Genomic DNA, 23,301 nt, shown 5'->3' on the forward strand with positions numbered 1-23,301 from the left:
GCTCGCTAATGTTGTGCGGTTTCTTTGCCTTTGCTATTAAAAGTGCACATTCAAAAGAGGCCTCGGTGGCCTTCTGTGCATCGCTGCCAGCCCTAACAAACGCTGTTCTAATATCCATTGGCTTGTTTGCCTTTGCAAGGTGTGTTTCTTTATGAAAAAGTCCCGATCACGCCCGACTGTTTCTGGGTGCATGGTCTGTTGGTGTCTCTTCATTTTGCTGGGTTTCATGCTTTCGTTGGCTAGCTTCTCTCTGCATATCACACACTCTGGGCGGGTTTTGTCCGTTCCCTCCATGAAACCGAAGTTAAGATAGCTCTCTAGGTAGGTCCTCATTTTCTTTTTGATTGCAGATGAGCTGTCATCTCCTTTACGTTTTTCAGACATTTTTAGACAAAAATATTCACCTTATGAAGTCGGTCGCTAGCTAGCAAGCGCAGCAAACTGTTATTATTATGAAAGCTGACACAGTAACGTCAACGTTGGCGCCAATCGGAGGAGTATTTTTGAATTTTAATTTTAGTTAATCAATTAATTTCTATATTTTATTGTAATGTAGACAAGGCTTTTAGCGCCAATCATGTATTGCGTTACAATATGTAAAAAAAATGATATGTACATTTTTTTAATTTTTTTATTCTAAATATGATATTAGGTCTCAAATCATCTGAGGTCTGGCGGGGGTCGCCAAAGATTTGTCTTTGGCGACCCCCGATTTGTCGCTTGTTTGAATGTTTTTTTCACAACAAGCAAACCGCCCAAGCAAGCCCTATCATCTATATGTGATATGATAAAGACAAACGTTTACCCATCAGAACCTTGGTAGACAGCAGTCTTTCACCAAAACCGATAACAAGTCATGGTTACCTGCTGCTGCTTTACCTGGGCAGCGCAGGTGAGAAATGAGGCGAGGCTCCTGGACTGGAGTTTGAGTCAGACTGAGGAAACATGAACTGTAACGTCATGGTTTTCACTGAGACTTGCCTTGATTCCTTAAACCAGGACTCCACAATACCCACCCATGGATTCTCATTTTTTGCCTGGAACGGACTCTGGGAAAAGTACATGAGGAGGTGTCAGCTTGATAGTTAACAGCAAGTGGTGCTCAGATTTGGAAATCATTTATTCAGGTTGTTCTCTCCATTGGAAGCACGTTTTATGGGAAATTTGCCTTTTAATCTGCCAAGGGAATTGAAGTGTCTGTGTGTGTCTATGGTTATATCCAGACACACACTTATTACTTATTGCATTCTTTGACACAAATATGCAGAAATACGCACTTGACATATTTTCACATGTTATAAAAATACACTCATCATCCCTTCTTTGAGGAAGGGCAATCTTTTGTTTCCTCTGCTGAAAAAGAGTCTGTCATTGGCGCTTCCCTTTTCCTCCAGTGGTCAGGAGCCAGGCTTCAGTCCACTTTACTGCATACTTTCAAAAGTGTGTGGTTGAAGTCCTCCGGCTGGTCAGCGAATACATAATGTCCGGCTCCACGGATCGTCTGTTAACACAGAAGGAAGCTCATTACGAGTGAGCAATGCCCACAGCTATCAAAAGGCATTTTGAACATTCAAATTGATAGCCAAGTCGCTTTGGAAAAAAGCATAAGCAAAATAAAATGTGATGTTACAGTATGTAGCGGCTGTGGTTCAGGTGTTAAATGGGCAAATACCAACCAGAGGGTCAGTGGTTCTATCCACATCCGCTGTACCCAACATGTCTAAATGTCTTTCAAGCAAGATACTTAAGTATGTCTTTGATATTGAAGTGAATGTAAATTGATTTGGATTAAAAATGTAATGTTTCAGTACATGTGATTCTTAGATTAGAAAACAGACAGGTATTCTTAGGCACTCAGTACAAAGGGATTTCAATAGTTTTTCCACAAAGATCACCTATTATGCAAAATCCAATTTTTTATGTTTTTTATACATAAATAGTGTCCCCTCTGCGTGAAGAGATTCGGAAAGTTTCAGGAAAAAAGACCCACTCTCTTTTTGTCTTGATCCATTTATGTAAAAACCTGTAAGAAAATTAGCTGATCAGATTTTGGCCACTTTTTGGTGTCATAACGACGTTTTGGTTTGTTTTGGTTTGGCCATTAGCCAATAACCAACCAAGGTAACCCCCCCCCCCCCGTTATCACCTGAATCTCCTCCTAGAGCACCATTGCGTTCTTTGTAACCAAATATCTCTCAGAGGGCGTGGGGAGGGGCTCCTTATTTTCATCTAAAGTAACAGACAGAGAATCAGCACTTTTGAAACAGGGCTGAAACAGAGGGGATTATGGGATGCTACAATGATCTGCTTGGTATTTTGAGCCAAACACTTCAGAGACATGTTTTGTATATAGCTGAGAACTACCAAATATTGATGAAAAATAGTATAATAGCGGACCTTTAAATACACAGTTTAACATGATCTACTGTAGATTCAAACAAAAATTAAGGCACAATGAACCTACTGTGATCTCTACATGAGAGTGCGGCCTCATCTCTCTGATGCTGCTGCATGGGTTGCTGTCGATGCTGGAGCGGGACCCGTACATGATGGTAAGGGGGATCCGAGGGGGGAGCTGCTCCATCCTCTGCAGCATCGGCCTCACAGCACAGCCCTCAGGAGTGGTCATATTCTTAAAGGCCGTTTCCCCACTGTGACAAAAACAAGGCAAACAAAGGCAGATTTTGATGACAAGGCAAAAGTGACAGCAACCAAACTCCTTTATAAATGACTTTCAGACGGCAGGGACAGGGAGGGAGACTGACCTGGGTGTTTGCACGTTCAGGTGGTAGATGTACTCTGACACGGTGTTGTCACTGAACATTGAAGAGAACTTCTTCTTGAAGTCAGGTCTGAGAGTCTGGACCAAAGTGGGCCCTGCAGGGATGTTTGAGGGTCACAACCATTATAGGATGAGGCTGGTTAATTACATTTGTCATGGTTATAAACTGCAGGGGGCTTTGAAAGGCACAAAGTCCGGGTATCATATGACTAGATCAGTAATATAGTAACTAGTTTCTGTAAGAAAAAAATATGAATACTTTAGCTCTTATGCTAAAATAACATTGGCAAACAATTTTACCATGCCTGCTTTTGTCTTTACAGAGCAATGATTAATTTGTAGAGTTAAGATTATTATAATTTTTCATTCGTTTGTACTGCATTCATTTTCAGTTTTCTCATTCATTTTCTCTATGAATCAACAACTACTCTTTGATTACCCTGCATTAACATTCCACTCTTTTAAATTCACCTAGTATTATTTGTATTCCCTGGACCCTGTTGTGTTGCAGCTACTAAAGAACATTGAAGCTTCTCCTCCTCTCATGGATCAAAGCAGCTTGAGAGTCTTTGTCTGCATCTTGTTTCAGCCTCACCTAGAGGTCCAACCAGTCTCAGGCTGGCCAGCGGGTTGAAGGGACTGAACATGGCCCCCAGAGCTTTGATCCACACCGGGACGGGCCGGTCAGCCTCTGCTGTGTCGGGGCGCTCAGGGAAACCCCAGGGCTCCACCAGCACAATGTGCTTCACTCTGTAGAAACAAGTAAATACATGGCATGTTTTGTTGTTGTCGTCGACGAGATGTTGACACGAAATATGCCAATCGACACCTGAGGCAAACCTCAAACAGACTATAAACTGTTAACAAAAGGCACGTGAACGGAAATACTGTTCAACAATTGGTCAGACATTAAGTGGGTAAAAACGCGAATCCCGGCAATTTCTACCGTAGCCTCCACCATGGAGCATCAGCAGGTTATTTTCATGCTGCTGTTAATCTGGAGAGCATATCTACAGACTCTAGCGGACGGCGCATTTGATTATATAATCAGAAAAATGTGAGTTAAAAACATTAGAACACTTTTAATGAGAGACGTTCTGCAGCAAAGAGGAGGCTTCCAACGCTGTCCATAGCTGCTAAATGCTTACTATGATCACCAAGCTCGTGTTTTTATTTTTCTCGAAAATCACAAGTTTTAAATTTTCACAAGTTTTAAATTTTACTAAACAGACTTCAACAGTACTAAATCTCATGGCAAATCGGATGAAAATTGTCGCATGTCTCCTTATTTGCTGATGTATCAATAAGGGATAATAGGGCCGATACATTGGGGCATCCCTCAACACAACCCAACAGCACGTTAAGAGAAATCCCATCCTTACCCACCTTCCAGGGTATTTAATGGAGTATGACACAGCCAGGTACCCCCCCAGGTTGTGGCCCAGCAGTATCATGGACTCCAGCCCTACTTTAGCCCTCCACTGCTCGATGGACTCCACAAACTGCTCCTCTGCCTCCCGGGCGTCTGTGGAGAACCGAGGCCTGCTGCTCCGCCCGAAGCCCAGCAGGTCCACAGCCCAGACGGGCCTCTGCTGCGAGAGAGAGTCCAGGTTCTGAGCCCAGAGACCCACGCCCCCCCCGAACCCGTGGAGCAGAACTAGGGGGGTTCTGTCTTTGACACCGTCTCTGCTGAAGGTCAGAGTCCACAGCCTGGTGCCTTCGGAGATGGGGACGTACTGTTTGGATTTCGTGCTGTCCACACCTGAAAAGAAAGGAAAATATTATAAAATATACTTTTAGATACACTGTGATTGACTCACCCCGTGATGTCATTTATGTTTCATTTCATCAGGTGATGGATTATTGAAGCAGTTTGTTTGAATAAGATGACCACAATACAGTGATTGGGGGGGGAAGTTATTTAATCATTGGGGGAAATTAAATGCTGGACAAAAAAGAAAGAAGACAGTGTTGAAGATTTTTTTACATGTTGTCATAGCATAAAGTCATTACGGTGGCCCTGAAGTGCAAGTCAAAACAGCATTTCACAAAACACCACAGCCAGGAAAGGAGTGTGCAGAGGGTAGAGTTGTCGATGCTTGTTTAGTTTTTCTGTGACTATCTGCCTCACCCTCTCAGACTTTCAGTTGCGCGCGCTACTACAGAGACGCGCTACCATGGAAACCAAACAATGGTGTAGCTGTATTAAAGTCCGAGTGGAAACAGTCCTGAGTAAATCTGATTTTGTCAGAAATCGGGAGAAATGCGGGAGAAATATGACCCAGGGAGGAAACCGGGAGAGGGCAGTGAAATCGGGAGTCTCCCGCGAAAATCGGGAGGTTTGGCAAGTATGACCACAGCATTCCAGGAAACACCACAGCATTTCACAAAACAGTTTGTCGTTCTTTCGCTTCCCGTCTGATGAAAGGACGAAAGGATGACAGGAGTGCGCTGGATCAAGTAAGCTACCTAGCTAGTAGCAAGCACGTTAGTTAGCATTACAGCCTTAGCCTTGTCATTTGTATTAGCCTTAACATGAAGTAACATCAAGTAACCCAAAATGTTAACCGGTTCCGGGTCCGAAATCGCGTCATTTGCAGGAAACAACGTCTAAGGAACCTTAATATTTAATAAACTATGAATATTTTATATCCATATAACGGGAAAAAACTAAATTTAACTGATCTTTTTCATTTTTTTTTCAAAAAAACAAACAATGCTAACAGTGAGCCTTTGAATTAGCCGCGAGCGAAAAATTCTAACCTATTACTGCCTCTCTATAGTAACTCAACGAGAGAGAGTAATTTCAAATGACAGTACAATTGACCGATCATATCTTCCCTCTAAATGGGTGGGCTTTATAGAGAGCCGAAGTCCCTCCCTTTCCGGTGGACCTCCATGGGACCTTATTTCGAAAAAATTATGTATTGAAGTCAATGGCGAGAGAAAAGTTATCTTTCGATCCCGTTTAAATTGTGCCACGAATTACACATATGATGTTTGTTAATTTAAAAGATAATTTTGCAAGTTAAAACAAATGTTTTTGCCTTAAAACTGTGAAGTAAGACTTTTTTTGTGTGGAACCGCTCAATGAACTACATCTCTGGTCTCGCACAACAACACACGTCACCAAGATGGCCGGCACTACTGTCTTGCCAAACAAGGGATTGACTACCCTCACTATCAACAAAATGAAACACGTCCAGAAGAATGTCATGCAAAGCTGCCTGCCTTCCTTCAATTCTCCCTGAACTGTCTGATCTTTTTAATGTTCAATGTCAACCATTTGTGCAGATAGCATGAAGTAGAAAAGATCGCCGATGCTAATGTAGCGTTAGCATTAGCATGTCTCCCCCGGGGGCATCCGGGCTTAAACGGTGTATTATAGAATGATCACACCGGTGTGCAGTGGCGGTTCTAGACCAATTTGACTGGGGGGGCCACTGGGGAGCCAGTTATTTTCGGAGGGGGGCACAATAAATGCAGGACGAAAAAGAGAGAATACATTTCATCTCTACATTGACCGTAAACGGAAGGTTAATAAATATATTTATACTATCCACAATCACGTTTTTACCATATATTGAATTCGACTTCGATGTCATTATTGATATTCTAGAAATAGGACCGTTTATTATTCACTTACTTGTTTTATGGGTTATTGACATAACGTAACAAAAAGAATACGGGTTTAGAANTTTTGAGTCATTTACATTAACTTACTTTAGGATAATAATAATAAAACCATATTAATAAAAAGATAATAATAGTGTTCTCTGGGCCCCCCCCCCAGTGCTGGGCCCTTGGAATCATCCTAACCTCCCCCCCCCCAGCTACGCCCCTGGGTAGAACAATAACCTATAATCGGTGTATGATATCAGGTATTGTTCAGTGTGTAGGAATAATCTATGACGTACCTCTGCGCCCTTCTCCAACAGCAGCTCCACACAGTCAGCATCAGCGACCATACAGGCACAGTGCAGGGGCTTCAGAGTGCCATGCATCCGGTTTACATCAGCTCCCTTGGGGTATACAGGAGATAGAAAATGTCAATATAACTGAAAACATTCACAAATATTATAAATTTGAAGTTGGACTAGAAGATGAGGCCTACCTTACGAATGAGATCCTCCACATTGTCGTGTGGGAATGAGCGAATGGCTGCGATGGTGCGGATGAGCCGCTCGGACAAGGAATATTTACTTTGAATGCTTTGCATGATGTACCACATAGTAGAGCTCATGTGTAACTGAGGACCATGGCACCCAGGCCAGGGTGACACTGAACACTGAAACACACAATTTAATGAGTTTGGTTTAATAACTCTAAAACAATGGTGATTCTTGGGTCTTACAAAAATGTAAAGAGTCAAACAAAAACAAATGTTTTAATTACCTCAAGGCTAGTGTTTTATGGGTTATTAGATCTTTTTAAAAACGTTTTGGAAGAGAGTGCATGTCACACAACACAATTTAATTATGCTTTAACATAGATTTGCAATGGTTCCGGCAAAATGTTTAACTGAATTTCCAAAAAGATAGTGTTTTTTAGTTTCTAGTGTGTGTCAAGATTTAATTTGAAGGCTTTATTGTCATATGCACAGTAGTTACAATGTAGTTATGGCAATGAGTCAAGTCCCAGGTTCCTCCAACAAGACATAAAACAATTAAAAACATTTTGAGAAAAAACTATAAAAATAGTGGAAGAAATAGAGTACAAATAAAATAGTTCAAGATTATGTTAAAGAAAATGATCAAGTCTATATGCATGTAAAATAGACTAAGATATACAAGAACAGAATGTATGTAAGCATTTAGATATCTGTAACAAAGTCCTTTTTTAATTACATTGGCTGTACATAAATGGATCGGGAAATGTGAGCTTTATTGAATATCTGGTCTAGCAATATCTAATTTTATCTGGGAGTTTTCCTGTTTTCCGAAATGCACGTGTCAAATAACAAAACATTTTGATTACTATAAACTCATTCCAAGATCACAATTCCATGCATTAACGTATGATGATAATTAAAACATATGTATTGTATTAGATACATGAGCACAAACAACATTTGACGAACTGAATAATTGTGTCCCGTTATTCTTTTTTTATCATATTGTTTTTGTTGTTAGGTAAATACCATAGACTGAATATATAAAAATAAATACTGACAGGACAGCATAGCACAGGTAGACTACATGGTGTCTGCTTTTACTGTAGTTTGGCGATGCATATGTTTAGCTGTTTCTGCTCAATAGGAAACAGCCAGCAGAATATCAGCCTGTCATTTAGTACACGGAAACAACTGACTGTCACTTACAGCTATCGTTAGCTCACTTGACAAAAATATGCTCCACGACAGAATAACATAAACAGCGATGCACGTTTAATACTCAGTGACATGTGTTTAAAACATAATCAATAAAAGGTAAGTACAAAACACACGTGCCAGTTGACTTTGAGCAGAAAATATCCTCGGCTAAAACATTTTCAGCAGCTACCTTTAGCACCAAGTTAGCTAGCATACGAGCTAACGTTAGCATCCAGAGGAACAGTCGACGTAGGCGAAAAACAATCAAGTGACATTCACTACAAATACTCGTGAACGCACTTTCAACCCATCTTCGCATCACCCATGTATAAATGACTGATGCTAATGAGAGAACGTACCGTTGTGGGTCCACGGTGTGAAGTTCTGACAGTTTACCGTATGTTAGCTGCTCGGCTCCATAAACACAGCACGTCACCACCGCCACGCCCTCCGTCCCTCTCTTTAAACCCGACAGGTCGCCTAACTCTGCGAAAACACTTCACATAACTTGATGCTTTTATTTAAACGCCGGCTGTTTACGATGTCTGACTGGAAGGCATGTCTTTAAAAAGTGTGCTTGCGTTCCCAAAATAGATGTGGCCTCCAACATGCCGTGAATGCCTCGAGCGCATGACCATGTTAAGGTACAGGAAAACAAGTGGCTTCACTATTCACTGTCAGGACCCCTGGTGCACAGCAAAGACACAGATATATGAATATATTACACATTCAAGACATTACAACAAATTGATCAGGGGCACACAACATAAATGGAAAATCATACTCTATTTTGTTAAAAGTTGTATTATTACGCAGGAGGACCTGAGGAGGAATTTAGTTAAGTATATTTATTACATATCTACCTTATCCGCTGTGGGTTGTAGTATAGGTGTAATACCCTTTAATAGTTAGAGTATCATTTCTAGATTTATTTTGTATGGAACCATTGTAATATATAAATTGGGCTACCTTGAATCTTTTTACTGTATTAATTGCAGGTGTGTCGTTTTGGGAGAACTAATAAGCAACATGGAAGTTTCATTGCATTTTTATTTGTCATGACTTTGGGTCTTTCATATAAGAAATAAACACTTCGTTCTTTCACATATTTTTGTAGATTTAATATCCAAACTAGTTATTAATCAGAAAGTTGTGAAATAATAACTGCATTTGAATAGATTTGTTTTGCTATGGGAGTATTTGATATTTTTAGTCCATTAAGTGATACTTTTGTTTTGTCTGCAATATGGAAATGAAATGATTGGACAAAAACAATGAAGATATTCATTTTACATTATACAACACAACTATATAAAAAAACATCCTAAAAATAACAGCAACCAACATTAATGTGCATGGTATAAATGAGTAAAACAAAAGAAAATGTGACACTGGAAAGCCAAATCAAAATAATTTATTTTTTGGTGACATTTCATACAGTTCTAGGATTGTGTCTCAAACACTTGGTTGATCCATTAGTATATTTCTTTTTGCCACCCCAACCCAAATTAACAGAAAATAATCCAAACATTTGGAGGGGGGGGGGGAAATTCCTGTAATCCTGGAATTTGCAAGCATGTTAACATCAACCATATGCTTCTAAAATGATTTCACATTACTTATGAGTAAGATTCTTTTTAAAAACAAGTTAGTGCATGTATTTAATTATACTAAATCACTAGCTGCTCATACTCAAAAATAACAGCCCCAGTGATTGGTTACTCATTTTACTGCATTACTAACCCAAAAGTCAATGCATCAAGTATGTTTGCTCAGCTGACATCTCCAACAGTATATAAATGTCATATGCGTGATTTTATTTTTTGCCAATGCGATTTCACACAACTTTGGGGAAACCAGCCTACCAAGATTGGGAGAAAAGCGTTGTGCATCAGAATTAAAAATAAATACATTTAAAAAGCAATACATACAGTGAGTCAAACTTCTAAGTCAATCCTTTTGTTTTTCAAAAATAAAAAAAGGGAGAAAATAAAAAAAACAGGAAATGAAAGAAACCAGCAAACTCACCCTAAAAGCACAAACAATATGGTGGATAGGTGCTGTCAAAAGCCTCTCTCTGTTAATTCAGTACTAGAACAATTACATTCTCCCACACACATTTTCTAGTGAAGGGTAATCGAAATATAGCGTAGGCAACTACACCTCTACAGCTTCTTCAAAATCCAGTTTCACTGGGCCAAAGGTTTGCCCAAGACTACATTATTTAGCAGACCTGTCAATAAAAATCAAAACGTTATCCTAGCACACTATGATCGTAGGCAGCTGGCACATAGCACGTGAAAATGTTCCAATTTTCTTTATAACCACGACATGGCTGCCAGATATCATGTAGCTATCATCCTCAGCTAACAGCACTCCTCAGACTATTTTTGACACTATGCCATTGTTAAGAACAATTCACAGATATAAGCTTAACCTGGATATCCATTGATGATGTAGAAAAGCCAAACCTCACCTTAACCAGGCGCACTGAACAGTCAAATCTTATTAACCTATTATTTTTTCCTCCTTGAAAACGTCACCCTACTACCAAAACAAACATGTAAACACAGAACCTGACTGATTATCAACATGACAATGTTCTGAATCCATAACCAAAACAGTTTTAGATTAATAAAGATAAAACATGAAAAACTTTGGACCAGGCTAGCGGGTTAACGGTGGAAAACGGGCCAGTGAGAACCCCAAAGTGGATTTCGGCTTCAAACAAAACCACACATTTGACTGTGGCGTACAGCGACACTTTCTGATATCCGACTGATACAATTTTAGCCAATTATGAACCAGGATCAAAATACCACCATAGAACACATTTCATTAATATACATTAGAAGCCACACTGTCCAGTTTCAGGACAATGATTGTGAGTCTGATGTAAAAATTAAACATCATTAATTTCATTACATCAGTGCAGCAGCACACTGTAGCACTTCAATCAAATTGCTTAACAATCAATGCATACACAGACATCAGTCAACCTTTCAGTCATACTTGCAAACCTAAGCACACACGGAAAAAACAAACTGATGTCTCATTGCGTGTTAGTGATATCTTTGTATATGTACATGACATATATGCATGTTCTTTTCTTCTTAGTGCATATTGTTCTTGCAGACATCTATTCTTTAAAATCAAAGAAAAAGATAGCGAGCCATTTATGAGGCTCAGCATCCCACCTCTCCCTAGCAGGGCGTAAATGGGACTTCCTCCAGACACTTACAATTCTTTTAAGCATAATGCTGGAGGTCAAAACAAGATTTTTGTTTCCTTTTCAAATAATTCATCAAAGTTCTTCAGGTGTCATTTTGCCCATTGGTCCTGGATGTCCCGGTCTTAATGTCTTTTAAAAAGCTTTTCTGTGGACAAGTTCCAGGGGGAAGGTGGCTACCATTATGTTGTTGCTTTTATGTTATTCATTGTTATATATAATTATATATATCCATGTATATATTCAAACATCTTTTTTCTATTCATGTCGAGTTTTTACTTTGGCGATACTGGAGGGATATTCTGCTCTTTGCCAGTGTGCCTGTAGCCTCCCTGCGGAGAGCTGCGTCGGGCTGGAGGCGGGCGCCTCTGTTCCCGAAACTTGAAGGCCCCGTTGCCTCTGGGGCCGTTGCTGCGGTAGTAGCCTTGAGAGTCACGATCACGTGGAGGTCGGCTCTCCTTGCATTCCCACCCCCCCTCCCTGTCATGGACCTTCTCCTGCTTGTCTCCAGCAACGCTTCCGGAGCCCTGATCCTCAGATTTGTTCACGCGCAACTCGCGTAGCGGCTGGCCAGACGCTGTGCCTGTGGAAACTGGGGCAGGGGCCGCAGGTGGAGGGTCCTTGGGTGGCCGTTGGCACACCTCGGCGTAGCTGAGCTTGCGTGGCTCCTTGAACAAGGCATGGAAAAAAACACAGTTTTAGAAAACGTGCAAAGGTGACTGATCAACTTTATTGATTTCCTTCGTCAAACCCTCAGATCTCATAATCTTAACGCTCATCGGGGTAGGAGTGAACATCCTGGACGTTTGGTTGGAAAGGGCAGAGAGAGAGATAAAGAGAGAAACTGAAGGAGAGTGACAAGTAGAGAGAATGGAGAGAACCAAAGCCAGTCCGTCCACTACCTGACTTCCCTCTATGCGAACATGTTTTCATCATCAGGAAAACAGCTAAGCTCTAGAGCAGGCTGTCAAACAGAACCACATCCTCACCTGTGTGGCGCTGGGAGGAGGGGGGGCCGCAGCAGGAGCCGGCGTGCTTGGAGTCGCTGGTGTGGAGGTGACGGGGGCAGCAGCAACAGGAGCAGCAGCAGCAGCCGCAACAGAAGCAGCAGCAGGGGGCTGAGGCCTGGGGTTAGGCACGGGCTGTGTGGTGGGGGGTGGGATTACGGTAGTTTGAACTGGCGTGCGCGGAGCCACTTTTGGAGCTGGAGGCTCCGCCCGTCCAACCCTCTTCTCCTGACGAGGGATACTGAAGAAAAACAAGACTTTCAGACATTCAAATTGACTTTAACGAAGGTGTTAGATTATTCTGAGCTAAATTGTCTTCGTCTTACCCAGGGACGGGGGGTCCGAGTGGGAGTGCAGCAGGTTTGGCTGCTGGCAGGGCAGGACTGGAGACCGCCACAGCCTCCTCTGTGACTGGTGGTGGGCCCGAAGCTGGACTCACAGTGGCTTCTTTATTGGCTTGTTCTGTCTATAAAAACACAGGAGACAGGCACATTAAACCTTTGATTAACCTCAACCTCAACAATGCTCTATGCAGACAAGAGATTTACAACTCGTTGGTGTTCATTTCTTCTTACCTTGTCTCTGTACAACCCGCGTACAACATCTGACATTCGGTTCTCCAGCACTGGCTCTCCCTGTGTGCTGACCACGCAGCCAGGAAGTGGTGGGAAATTGGTAGCGGCCAAGTCAAACTTCGGTTGAGAAACCTTGATCTCTGTTAGCGGTGCAGGCCTCTGGGAAGGGAAATTGAGCAAACAGAAAATATCACAAAACGGTTCATATGTTTTAAATACATTTGAGTTTAAAGCGACAATAAAAATAGCCATTTACCGCAATCCGGTCATCTTCTCGCCTCCTCCGTGTTCCTCGGTAGGTTGTGCTCCGTCTGAAATGGAAATAAATGATCAGTTAAGGCAGCGTTTCTCAAAGTGTGGGGCGCAGAGATGTGATAGGTGGGTCGCGAATGGACGCGATGAACGGGAGTTTAAAAAAAAAAGTTTTATTTGTATTTTTTTGGGTCCGCGCGGGCGTTAGTGGAGTGTTACAGCCGGAGACTCGCAACGGCGGTGGACTTTCACAGCGCCAGATCCGCCGGAACCTCGCAACGGCGGGTGTTTGCGGCGGCGGGTGCGGTACCGGCGCTGTGAAAGTCCACGACCCAACTATGTCAGAGCCAGTGGCCCACCAAAGGCAGCGGCCCACCGGGAAAAGTCCCGAATCTCCCGATGGCCAATCCGAGCGCACGCACACACACACACACACACACACACACACACACACACACACACACACACACACACACACACACACACACACACACACACACACACACACACACACACAGCGTTGCAGTCGGGAAGAAAAGCAATGTGGAGCGGCACCTCACCACTTCATATGGAGTTTAACCGTGACACTTTTTGTAATCCCGTCTGTGTCCCCCCACTTTAGAAATAGGCCTATGTTTATTATAATTTAACGCAAGCCGTCATCGCCACGGAGGAGCACACAGCCTCTGTGAGCGAGCGAGACAGAGAAAGAGAGCGAGAGAGCACACATTTATCTATTTAATATAGCCTAGGTGTAAAAAATAAAGTAAGAAATCATTCCAATGTGTACTATAGGACAGTAAAAAAAAAAAAAAAGTTTAAAAGGGGAGTGATTAGTAAAATATGCATAAATAAAAAGAAAGAACGCTATAGGTAACATAAGATAAGAATAAACAAGTTTAAATGATTTGTTATTGGTTTTGATCATATTCTAAAGATGTTTGGATTATTGAAAAGTATACAGCTCCCTTTCAGTGTGTTGAGAGCTGTATCCATAAATTCATTTTTTGCTCTAAGTGCACCAGATTGAGGCATTTCACTTCAACATTAAAAAAAAAATCTTCCCGGGGGTGCATGCACTATTTTTGTGTAAACATGCAAGGACAGCGGTATGGACTACAGTTGAGTTCATGATTGGTTTAAGTTGTGGAAACCTTAAAGAGACTTACTGAACGTGAGAAGATGTGCAGCACATCATAAACTCATTAGGAAGAGCTGAGAACGCCGATGTTAAATCTAAACGAGCCACTGATATCTTGACACACCACTAATAACACTGATATTCTTTGTCAAAGGTAAGCTGGGTGATCTCCTCGTGAGTTTTTGACCCTCAGATCTCATAATCTGAACGCTCATCGGGATGCGAGTGAAGCTCCTGACTTTGGAAGAGAAGGAAAGAGAGAGAGAGAGACAAAGAAAAGAGACATGAAGAGGAGAAAGAGAGAACCAAAGCCAGTTACTCCACTCCCCAGTTTCCCTCTATGCGCATTTTGATTTCATCATCGGGTCTGACTTGAGAAGAGTCCAGTACGATCATTCTTTGTGAAGCTGCTTTTATTAAAATGGCATTAACAAACTTGTCCTCTCTTTGTGAAAACAAAAAGGGACAATTTAAAGTGGATTAATCGATCAGTCTAACCACACATTTGTCACAGCCAATGAACAGCAGCCATTACAGTGAAGTATGCTTACCTTCCACGTCCAGCCATGCCGCTGTCATCACTGGGATCCAAAGACGAGGAAGAGGAGGAAAGATGTGAGAACGCGGAGCTCAGGTCAGAGGCGGCCTGGACCGGCAGGGTGGCGAGGGGAGCAGGGGGCTGGGGGCCGCGCAGCCCAGTCAGACTCTCCAGGGGGACAGGGGTTACAGACGCTGAGGTCACCTCGCCTGTCCTCACCTGGGGCTTCACATTGTTCCTGTAGCAGAGGGGAGAAGGAGAAGGTGAGCATGGGCAACCTTAAGAGGAAAATGTTTGTAAGGCATACTGTTGACCAGTGTTTCCTTTCCAGTGTTAAAAACTAAAAAGGGCCGCATGACTGTCCTTAAAGTTACTCTACCAATCTAGTTCAACAATTCATCAATATGTGGGGGCTAATGTTTTATTATTTTCTCCTTATAGCTTTGTGAAGCACCTTGAGATGATGACGTTTTTAAAGTGTGCTATATAAATCAAATGTATTATTATTAAAATAGTATCTTGATGCTTTAAAAGCAGTAAATACAGTTGAGCAGATATGATGTAAATGGTAATGCCATGGTAAACGAGTTTGGTCTTTCAAGTGGCACTTGTGATTGGACTTAATGCCATCACAGAGTAAACCAGTGTAACCACGGTTATGAGATGAGAATTGGAACAGACAGTAATAAGACTATATTACTTGTGTATGTAATGGAGGCTGAAGCATCTGAATCAGTTGATGGAAACACTGGTGTTCTCAGTTTGCGGCAGGAATAAGAGACAGCATGCTCTGTCCTCAGGGAAAATGTGAAGACATGCATGGACGGAGATTTGGACTACATTTGTGTTAATGATTGGTTGAAGCTGTGGAGACTTTGACGGCAACATGTTAAATGTTTGGAAATCTGCAACCAACCATAAACTCATAAGGCAGAGCTGACAACGCCCATGTTCAGCAGACAGGCCACTCATGTTTTAACGTGCCACTAATCACACTGAGACGTTGTTTGTCAAAAGGTAAGCAGCGTGATTCACATGGACTCAATTTCTCGTGAGTCTTTGGCCCTCAGATCTCATAATCTGAACGCTCATCGGGACCTGAGGGAAGCTCCTGACTTTGGAAGATCAGGATAGAGAGAGAGAGAAACATGGAGAGGAGAAAGAGAGAACCAAAGCCAGTTACTCCACTCCCTGGTTTCCCTCTATGCGCATATTGATCTCATCATCGGGTCTGACTTGAGAAGAGTCCAATAAGATATTTCTTTGTGAAGCTGCTTCTTTTTTTTTTTAAATCACAATAACAAACTGGCAAAGTTGTCATCTCTTTGTTAAAGACAAAGCGTACTGATTAAAGCTTGACGGCTGCCTGACCGGGACCCAACCCCAAACTGTGGGCATCTCTTTGCTAAAGCATATAACAAAGTAATACAATCACTGATGAAGAAAGCAGCAGTAAAAACAAACAAAACAAAAACAATGAACAAATAATAATGGTTATTAGTTGTGATGGAGAGATACATGTAACCGTGTTGATACAAAAAAAAAAGGAAGTTTTGGAGCCAAGGCGGCCATAACTGAAAAAGCCTGTTGCTCAGAATCAGATGGATGCTTCTGCCAGTCAGGAGACAAACCTACATTTATCAGATTAAGTGGCAAATCTAGGTTGTTCATTACCTGGCAACAAACATTAACATATACAAAGGGTAATGGCCATAATGTCTGAGCGGCAAAAGCCCTGTTATGGATCTTTGGCAGTGGCAGCATGGCAAGAGATGAAGGTAGCAAATGAAGCTTATTGTATAACTGTGGTACCTGAAGGCATTTATTACATTCTTTCTTGAATAGAGGGGGACACTGTGGGGACAGTAAGAAGACAGGGAGTGAAGCACAGTTCCCCGGTGAGGTCACATTATCGTTATGTCGCACACTTGGACAACACTTCACTGTCAGATGATCTGATGTTCACAACTTATCATTCAAACAATGAAACAAGTGGTAACATATTTAAATAAAATGTTTAATGCAAAAATCAGACTTAGATCTAAGGGCACAATGAGTAGGATTTGTCTGTTTTTGTTTCTTAACACAAGATTTGGCCCCTGCCCCCCGGCTCAACGAGGGGAAGAGATCTGGACCGGGGCTGAAGACTGACCCCAGCTTTACTCTCGTGTTATTTGCAGTTTTCCAGTGTTGAGTCATTTTTATAGTTTTCTCGGATGCTTGTTTACCACCTGGCACCTTGTTGTTTTTATAGAACTCGAAGCCAATTAATGTCCTGAACACAGCCAAATAAATAAGGACAAGATATACAGGAAGAGGACAGGGTCCCTGCAGATGCAGACAACACCATACACTTGTAGTGAGTCATACATCATTATTGAAAGGGATTTTCTACACAAAAATCCTACAAATGTTGCCTTTACGTAAAAAGAAAGGAGAAAAAAAGAGCAAACAAAAGGGAAGACATGTGCTTACCGGTTTCTGTTGAATGGGCGAGTGATATTAAGAGAATTGGAGCCAGTTTTGTAGTGTCCGGCTGAGCCAAATCCATTCACAAAGCTACTGTTGGGAAACGGGGCCTGTAAATCGGAAAAGAGTAAACATTTACCAATCCTATTTGAGTCAGTGGTTTCATGTATTTCAGTATGCAAATACATTTGTGTTTCATGTATTTCAGTATGCAAATACAATTGTAAAGTTATTTTTGTCCTAGTTGCTGCCACAGGGACCTGGAAAAAACATTCCCCATGGTGTATAACTTTATAAAATACACAATGTTTTGACTTACGTGCTATGCAAACTACTGTGTGTTTAGGTCTACTGACAATTTGCAGAGATTGAAATACTCATTTGAATGTACTTGATGCATTGCTTTTCAGACGTTGCATCAAACAGGTTTGGCCCCACACTACTTGTGGCCTTCAGGTTTCTGGATCGTTTCGTGCATCACATTTACTGATGATGCACTGAAACAATATGAAGGAGTGGTGCATGAAGGGTGAATATTACAGGGTAGGTGTGTGTGTGATCGTCTCCTTGTGAGCGCAGTATGTCTCACCAGAGGAGTTTCAAAGTACGGCGTGGGCGAAGGCGTCCAGGTGGGAGGTACGATGCCGTAGACCGGGTACTGCTGCTGGGGGTAGACGTGCTGCATGTAGAGCGGAGAGCTGTACTGGGACTGGCTCTGGGACTGCTGTGCGTACAGGCTGCTGTCCATGCTACGGTAGCCATTCTTTGCAAAGAATGTGTTGATGGCCTTTATCCTGGCCTGTCAGCATGGAAAACCAGGGAAAGAGCAAAGACTGAAATATCTGAAAACAACTTTGCAGACGGGCCTTTCCAAAATGACAAAGAAGTTTTAATTTAACTCACCATAATGGGTTTTCCCTGAAATGTTTTTACTTCCTCTCTCAAATACTTGTATGCCTAGGGGAGTACAAGGGAGAATCATGAGTGAAATACATGGTTTACTGAGAAAAGACCATGTAGAGACATTTCACTTTGCATTACCTGCTGAGCGTCGGTGTCTGATTGGAATGTGATGTACCAGTTGTTGTTGTGCGCAAACTCAACACTGATCACTTTTGGACAGTTGTCATTTTTGAACAGTGCCTCCACTTCCTGTGAAGAACATAAACAAGGGTTTTAAACATGTAAACATCTACATCCTTATTGCAATTTGATGCATCCAAAGGCAGTGTGGCTGTGTATGCAGAGGTCAGCCTTACCTCAACAGGAGTGGTTTCAGGTACCTCCCTCAGAATGATAATGCACCGCTTGTGATTAGGACGCACTTTCTCCCCTTTCTCATCCACTTGTACCATAGGAGAGGCTGAGAGGGAAAGATGGGGAAATGTATTTAAATATAGACACATCACAGATATATGAAGATCTTTTTAATTGACATCGTCTTAAACTCTCCACTCACATCTCAATACGTCCAGGATGAGGTCCATGTCAGTGGTGAGGACCTTGATGCCCTCCATGCTGGCAATAGTCCAAATGGGGACAAACTGATCACTGTCCATCTGGGACATCAGGTACAAATCCTTTGAGAGGTTCTCTCTGAATAACAAAAATAAATCAATGTAGATTAGCCTTCTCTTGAAAAACAGGTTTTATATTTTACATTATAAAAAAGGTGGTTCGAGTTCTTGACTCTTACCTGGAGAAGTAAAACTCCAGCTCCTTCTTCAGAGACTCTCGTAGATTCTCAGAGGAGATCTGAGGCGGCTCTTCAGTTTTAGGATCTGCTGAGACCCAAAACAAAATGTCAGTCGTAATACAACACAACTGTCAATAATGTTCTCTATGACGCATTTAATGTTGAGTTTTTGTTGACAATGTCATAACTCAATAATATGCGTCATCATGGACAGAGCCAAAGTGGACCCTCAAACATGCCTCTTGATGGCAGGGACATCAAGTAAAAATATATCGTTTTCCCCTTCATCTCAAGAGATATCTTGAGGCTGAATCTATAGCAATGTGAAAACTATTTGATAAAGTGTGAAAACTGACTTTACCAGAGAGGGAAGGTATAATACAAAATATGCCGTTATGTTGCATTGTGGGCCGTGTAGGATCCAGCATTGTGGAGTTTGACTCCTACTTTGAATTCAAGTACACCTTAAACCTGTTGAACCCCATCCCTGTTTTTCAGGTCTCAGGCTCGAAAAAAGCCTTTTTTCTCAAAGTAATGATAAACCTGTGAGTTGGATGTAGAAAAGTCAGAATCAATATAGATGTTTTTTTTTATTATTATATTTATGCAGTTTTGGCCAGAGCGAACCTATCTCTCGCTCTGACATCTGGAAACGGAAAAGCAGGTTTATTGCTTATGGATTATCAGAAACCCTTTTAAAAGGGACACAGACACATTGGATTAACTTCAGCAGCGTTTTTAATCGTTTTAAATGCCATTGAAGACCACTTTTGACCAGACAAAGACAAAGGTAAGCAATTTTAGCTACCTAGCGCCACATGTTTTTTCCGCTCGTCGCTAATTCAGAGGCTCAGTGCTAGCTTTGTGGGTTTTTTTGAAAAAAGAAAGAAAAAAATATCAGTTAGCTGAGTTTCTTCCCGTTACATGGATATAAAACATTCATAGTTTATTAAATATTAAGATGCCCTCAGATGATGCGTTTTTCCGCCCGGGGGCGGGGGGGATGGGGTTAAGAGAAGGGCCTTATGTTAGACAACCGGATTGAACGCGTGGTTAATTATCTCAAAGTCAAACACAGGATTTACATGTGGGGTGATAAATGAAATACTAGTAGCTGTGTAAGTCGAGTGTAGCCAAAGCGTGCTATGTGTTTATAGTTCCAGCTGGCTGCGAGACAACCCTTTGGGAACACTATTTAAACCATGATTCTAGATTTGGACCAAGTGGACTGAGAACATTAAACCTGAAGGGCTTAAGGTGAATTAATAGAATCAATTAGCAGAATATAATTCCATTTATAGTATGCTCTTCATTTAAAGTAACACTGTGCCATGTTTATTGTAAAACAAATACAGCTAATGTTATATAATGAAAGCTCTGGAAGAGCCAGGCTAGACGTGTTATTAAATGTAAGCAAGGCCTATTAGTGAGACGATACTCGCGCAACAGATTTGGTGTTTAAGCTGATGGCAGGGTATATGCAGGAATCCCGAAGTCAAATGTAATACCCTTTAAGACCTTTTTTAAGACCCTTTCCACGTATTTTAAGACCTCATCGACACTTCGAGTTTTACCGCTTACATTGGCGACACACTTTACCTCACATTTACTATATACAGTATTGATTGTCCTTCCTCCTTATCTTCCAACCATTTGGACGCAAAATAGCATTTTCCCATAACGATGTTGTTTAACAACCGGCGGCGGCGAATAATCGATTAATATTCGCCAGGGATGTCCGATTTTCGAATTTGAACAGTTCAGTTTCTGGCATCCCTACACAGAATCACACTACACACCTACGCAATGATTACATTCAGGCAGACTTTAGAATACAACCTCTTTGGACAATTTATATACTTATTGAAAACAAGCTACAACATTTCATACCTTGGAAAATGCAGTTTAATACTTTTTAATAGCCTTAATTTTCGCTAAATTTAGTCAACTTTTAATACTTTTTAAGACCCCGCGGAAACCCTGGATGGGGCTGTTTATGATGTTTCACCATCATTATATCAAGCTTAAGATGAATACATTAATAAAAAGAGAAGAGGCCTTAGTTGCAGTCACAGTTGGTGTGTGGAGAGGACAGCATGTGATGTGAAGTGACTGACCTGGGGTCCCCGTGGTGGACTCAACGGGGGAAAAGCCCAACTCTGGAGGGTCCATTCCATTTACTGCTATCTCAGCTGTTGCCGAGGAGCTGCTGTCATCCAGGGCCGTGAATCCCACGGTGAACGGCTTACACCCCGCAGACGAAGGCTCGGATGACAGCAGCTCCTCGGCAACAGCTGAGATAGCAGTAAATGGAATGGNACTCAATTTTTCTCGGTTGTAGCACTCCACCGTGTCTGATTAAGAGAGATAAAGTCCTGGAAAAGGAGAACATTTAATTAAGTCTGGTTCTTTTAGTAGCTCATACCTGCAATAAAATAATCGTTCCTGTTCAGATCTACCTGGTTTTGTTTTCTATATTAGCAGAACTGTACGTTCAGGCGAGCGAATAAGATGTCGTTCATAGAAGGATGCTGTATCAGAAGGCAATACGTTTTCTTTGCTATTCGCCTGAGTACTGATCGAGAACAACGAAAGAAATGTGGTGTATGAACTATGCTATTTGAAAGAAGAGCGGCGCTATGTCGTCAATATGTTTAAAACTCAACCAGTATGACGATGTAAGATTTCATTCACCTGCATCTGCATTCCCCTCAGCTTTACATAGCCTTAATGAGTGAGTTTCCAGGGTGCTGTGGCTGTGAAAAAAGGCTATAATCAATATTTTAAAAAACTAAACAATGACAGTCCTTCATCACCTGCATCTGCATTCCCCTCAGCTTTACATAGCTTTATAGTGAGTTTCAGGGCGACTGTTGCTGTATCCTTGGGCAAGATACTTAACCCTGAGTTGCTCCCGATGGCATGGCCAACGGTGTGTGAATGTTAGGTCCTAGAGTAAGGTACACTGCTCCGTATGAATGGGGGTGAATGACATGTAGTATGTAAAGTGCTTTGAGGGGTCTTAAAGACTGGATAAAGCGCTACATAAGTACAGTTTTGATAACAATGTCATAATGGACTTTAGAGTATGTTTTTGAAATACTTAGTTGTTAAAACTACCATAGTGGATATTTATATTATATATATTTATTTACATGTATAGATAGGAGGTGTATGGCGCAGTGGGTTGTGCGTTGGTGTTCCTATCAGGGCGGCACAGGTTCAAACCCCACTGCAGTCAGCATGTCGTTGTGTCCCTGAGACAATTCACCCCAAATTGCTCCTGTGGGGATTGCCCACAGTATTGAGTATGTAAGTCGCTTTGGATAAAAGCGTCTAACAAGTGACATGTAATGTTTCAGTTCATTTTGACTGAAAACACTGTTTTCAGACACACCATGCACTATTTCTAGAGAAAAAGCTCTAAACACCCAACTTTGCACAACCTACTAATCACCAAACAGTAGAGAATCCCAGTTAGCGGTTACCTGCTGAACAAAGTGGAGCATTTGGCAGCAAAAGAGATAGATATTTACCTACGGTATCGGTGGTAAAAGAGCTAAAAGAGGGATAGTATTGGACTTAAAGGTCACCTATTATGCTATTTTTAGGCATATATTATAGGTCTCAGATATATACAAATATATAAAAAAACATGTCTATGATGTGTTTTGCTCAAAATACCAAACAGATCATGCATTTAAGACATCCCTCATATCCCTCTGTTTCAGCCCTGTTAGAGAAACGCTGATTATGGGTCCTTAGCTTAAAAAAAAAAAAAGAGGAGGTGGAGCTAATGCCTGCTCAGAATTACCCGAATGCTCCCGTCATTAAATGCCATATCATGTTCCAAACCACATCAAGGATTATTTCTGAAACAGTATGGAGCTCAAATGCTTTTTCCCTTGCGGGTTTACCACAAGGTGAGTCACTTTTTTTTATTTCCTGCTTTTTTTAAACATTCTCTCTCCAGTACAGCTTAGCTCTGAGTGTTAGCGATGCTTGCTAATGTAAACACAGACCATATTACGTCCAAAACAGTCGGGCATTGTTTCTGACAGCAACGTTTCTGATAGGGCCGGTCGTCCACATTTCCGATATTGCGTCATATCGGACGCAAATCTGGATCAGCTCCGTTGTAGCCCCGTTTTTAGAGATTTGGGTACGGACACTTTGTTTCTGACACTTTGTGAGTTCCCTGACACACCGGGGACACATATTTATGTATAAAAGACAAGTGCATTTTGCATGATAGGTCCCCTTTAAAAATGGGTCAGCTACCAGTAGTAAAAGCAGTATTG

At 41.6% G+C, this 23,301-nt stretch overlaps 2 protein-coding genes across 2 annotated transcripts in view; both read right to left on the minus strand.

The window, feature by feature from the left end:
* Window positions 1-1,096: 1,096 nt before the first annotated feature.
* On the minus strand, window positions 1,097-8,739 carry LOC104956841 (1-acylglycerol-3-phosphate O-acyltransferase ABHD5-like). Its single transcript, XM_010784392.1, has 8 exons — window positions 8,453-8,739; window positions 6,897-7,070; window positions 6,732-6,804; window positions 4,169-4,544; window positions 3,378-3,532; window positions 2,766-2,877; window positions 2,465-2,651; window positions 1,097-1,501 (listed from the first exon to the last, which is right to left on the minus strand). Exons 2-8 carry the CDS (start codon window positions 7,023-7,025, stop codon window positions 1,412-1,414), a joined length of 1,122 nt encoding a protein of 373 aa, XP_010782694.1. The 5' UTR covers window positions 7,026-7,070; window positions 8,453-8,739; the 3' UTR covers window positions 1,097-1,411.
* A 752-nt stretch (window positions 8,740-9,491) lies between these two features.
* larp4aa (La ribonucleoprotein 4Aa) overlaps window positions 9,492-23,301 on the minus strand; it is a 14,789-nt gene continuing 979 nt past the window's right edge. The window contains exons 2-17 of the mRNA XM_010784505.1: window positions 22,541-22,559; window positions 21,118-21,294; window positions 19,001-19,085; window positions 18,764-18,900; window positions 18,564-18,667; window positions 18,346-18,456; window positions 18,208-18,261; window positions 17,894-18,103; window positions 17,311-17,414; window positions 16,648-16,689; window positions 14,849-15,073; window positions 13,161-13,215; window positions 12,905-13,063; window positions 12,656-12,795; window positions 12,312-12,570; window positions 9,492-11,990 (exon numbers count right to left, since the gene is read on the minus strand). Of these exons, the coding sequence (XP_010782807.1) occupies window positions 11,598-11,990; window positions 12,312-12,570; window positions 12,656-12,795; window positions 12,905-13,063; window positions 13,161-13,215; window positions 14,849-15,073; window positions 16,648-16,689; window positions 17,311-17,414; window positions 17,894-18,103; window positions 18,208-18,261; window positions 18,346-18,456; window positions 18,564-18,667; window positions 18,764-18,900; window positions 19,001-19,085; window positions 21,118-21,294; window positions 22,541-22,559 (2,274 nt within the window). The 3' untranslated portion in view covers window positions 9,492-11,597. The remainder of the gene's footprint in view (window positions 11,991-12,311; window positions 12,571-12,655; window positions 12,796-12,904; window positions 13,064-13,160; window positions 13,216-14,848; window positions 15,074-16,647; window positions 16,690-17,310; window positions 17,415-17,893; window positions 18,104-18,207; window positions 18,262-18,345; window positions 18,457-18,563; window positions 18,668-18,763; window positions 18,901-19,000; window positions 19,086-21,117; window positions 21,295-22,540; window positions 22,560-23,301) is intronic.

The sequence above is a fragment of the Notothenia coriiceps genome, unplaced genomic scaffold (genome assembly GCF_000735185.1).
Source record: "Notothenia coriiceps isolate Sejong01 unplaced genomic scaffold, NC01 NC01_scaffold00026421, whole genome shotgun sequence".
Classification (NCBI taxonomy): domain Eukaryota; kingdom Metazoa; phylum Chordata; class Actinopteri; order Perciformes; family Nototheniidae; genus Notothenia; species Notothenia coriiceps.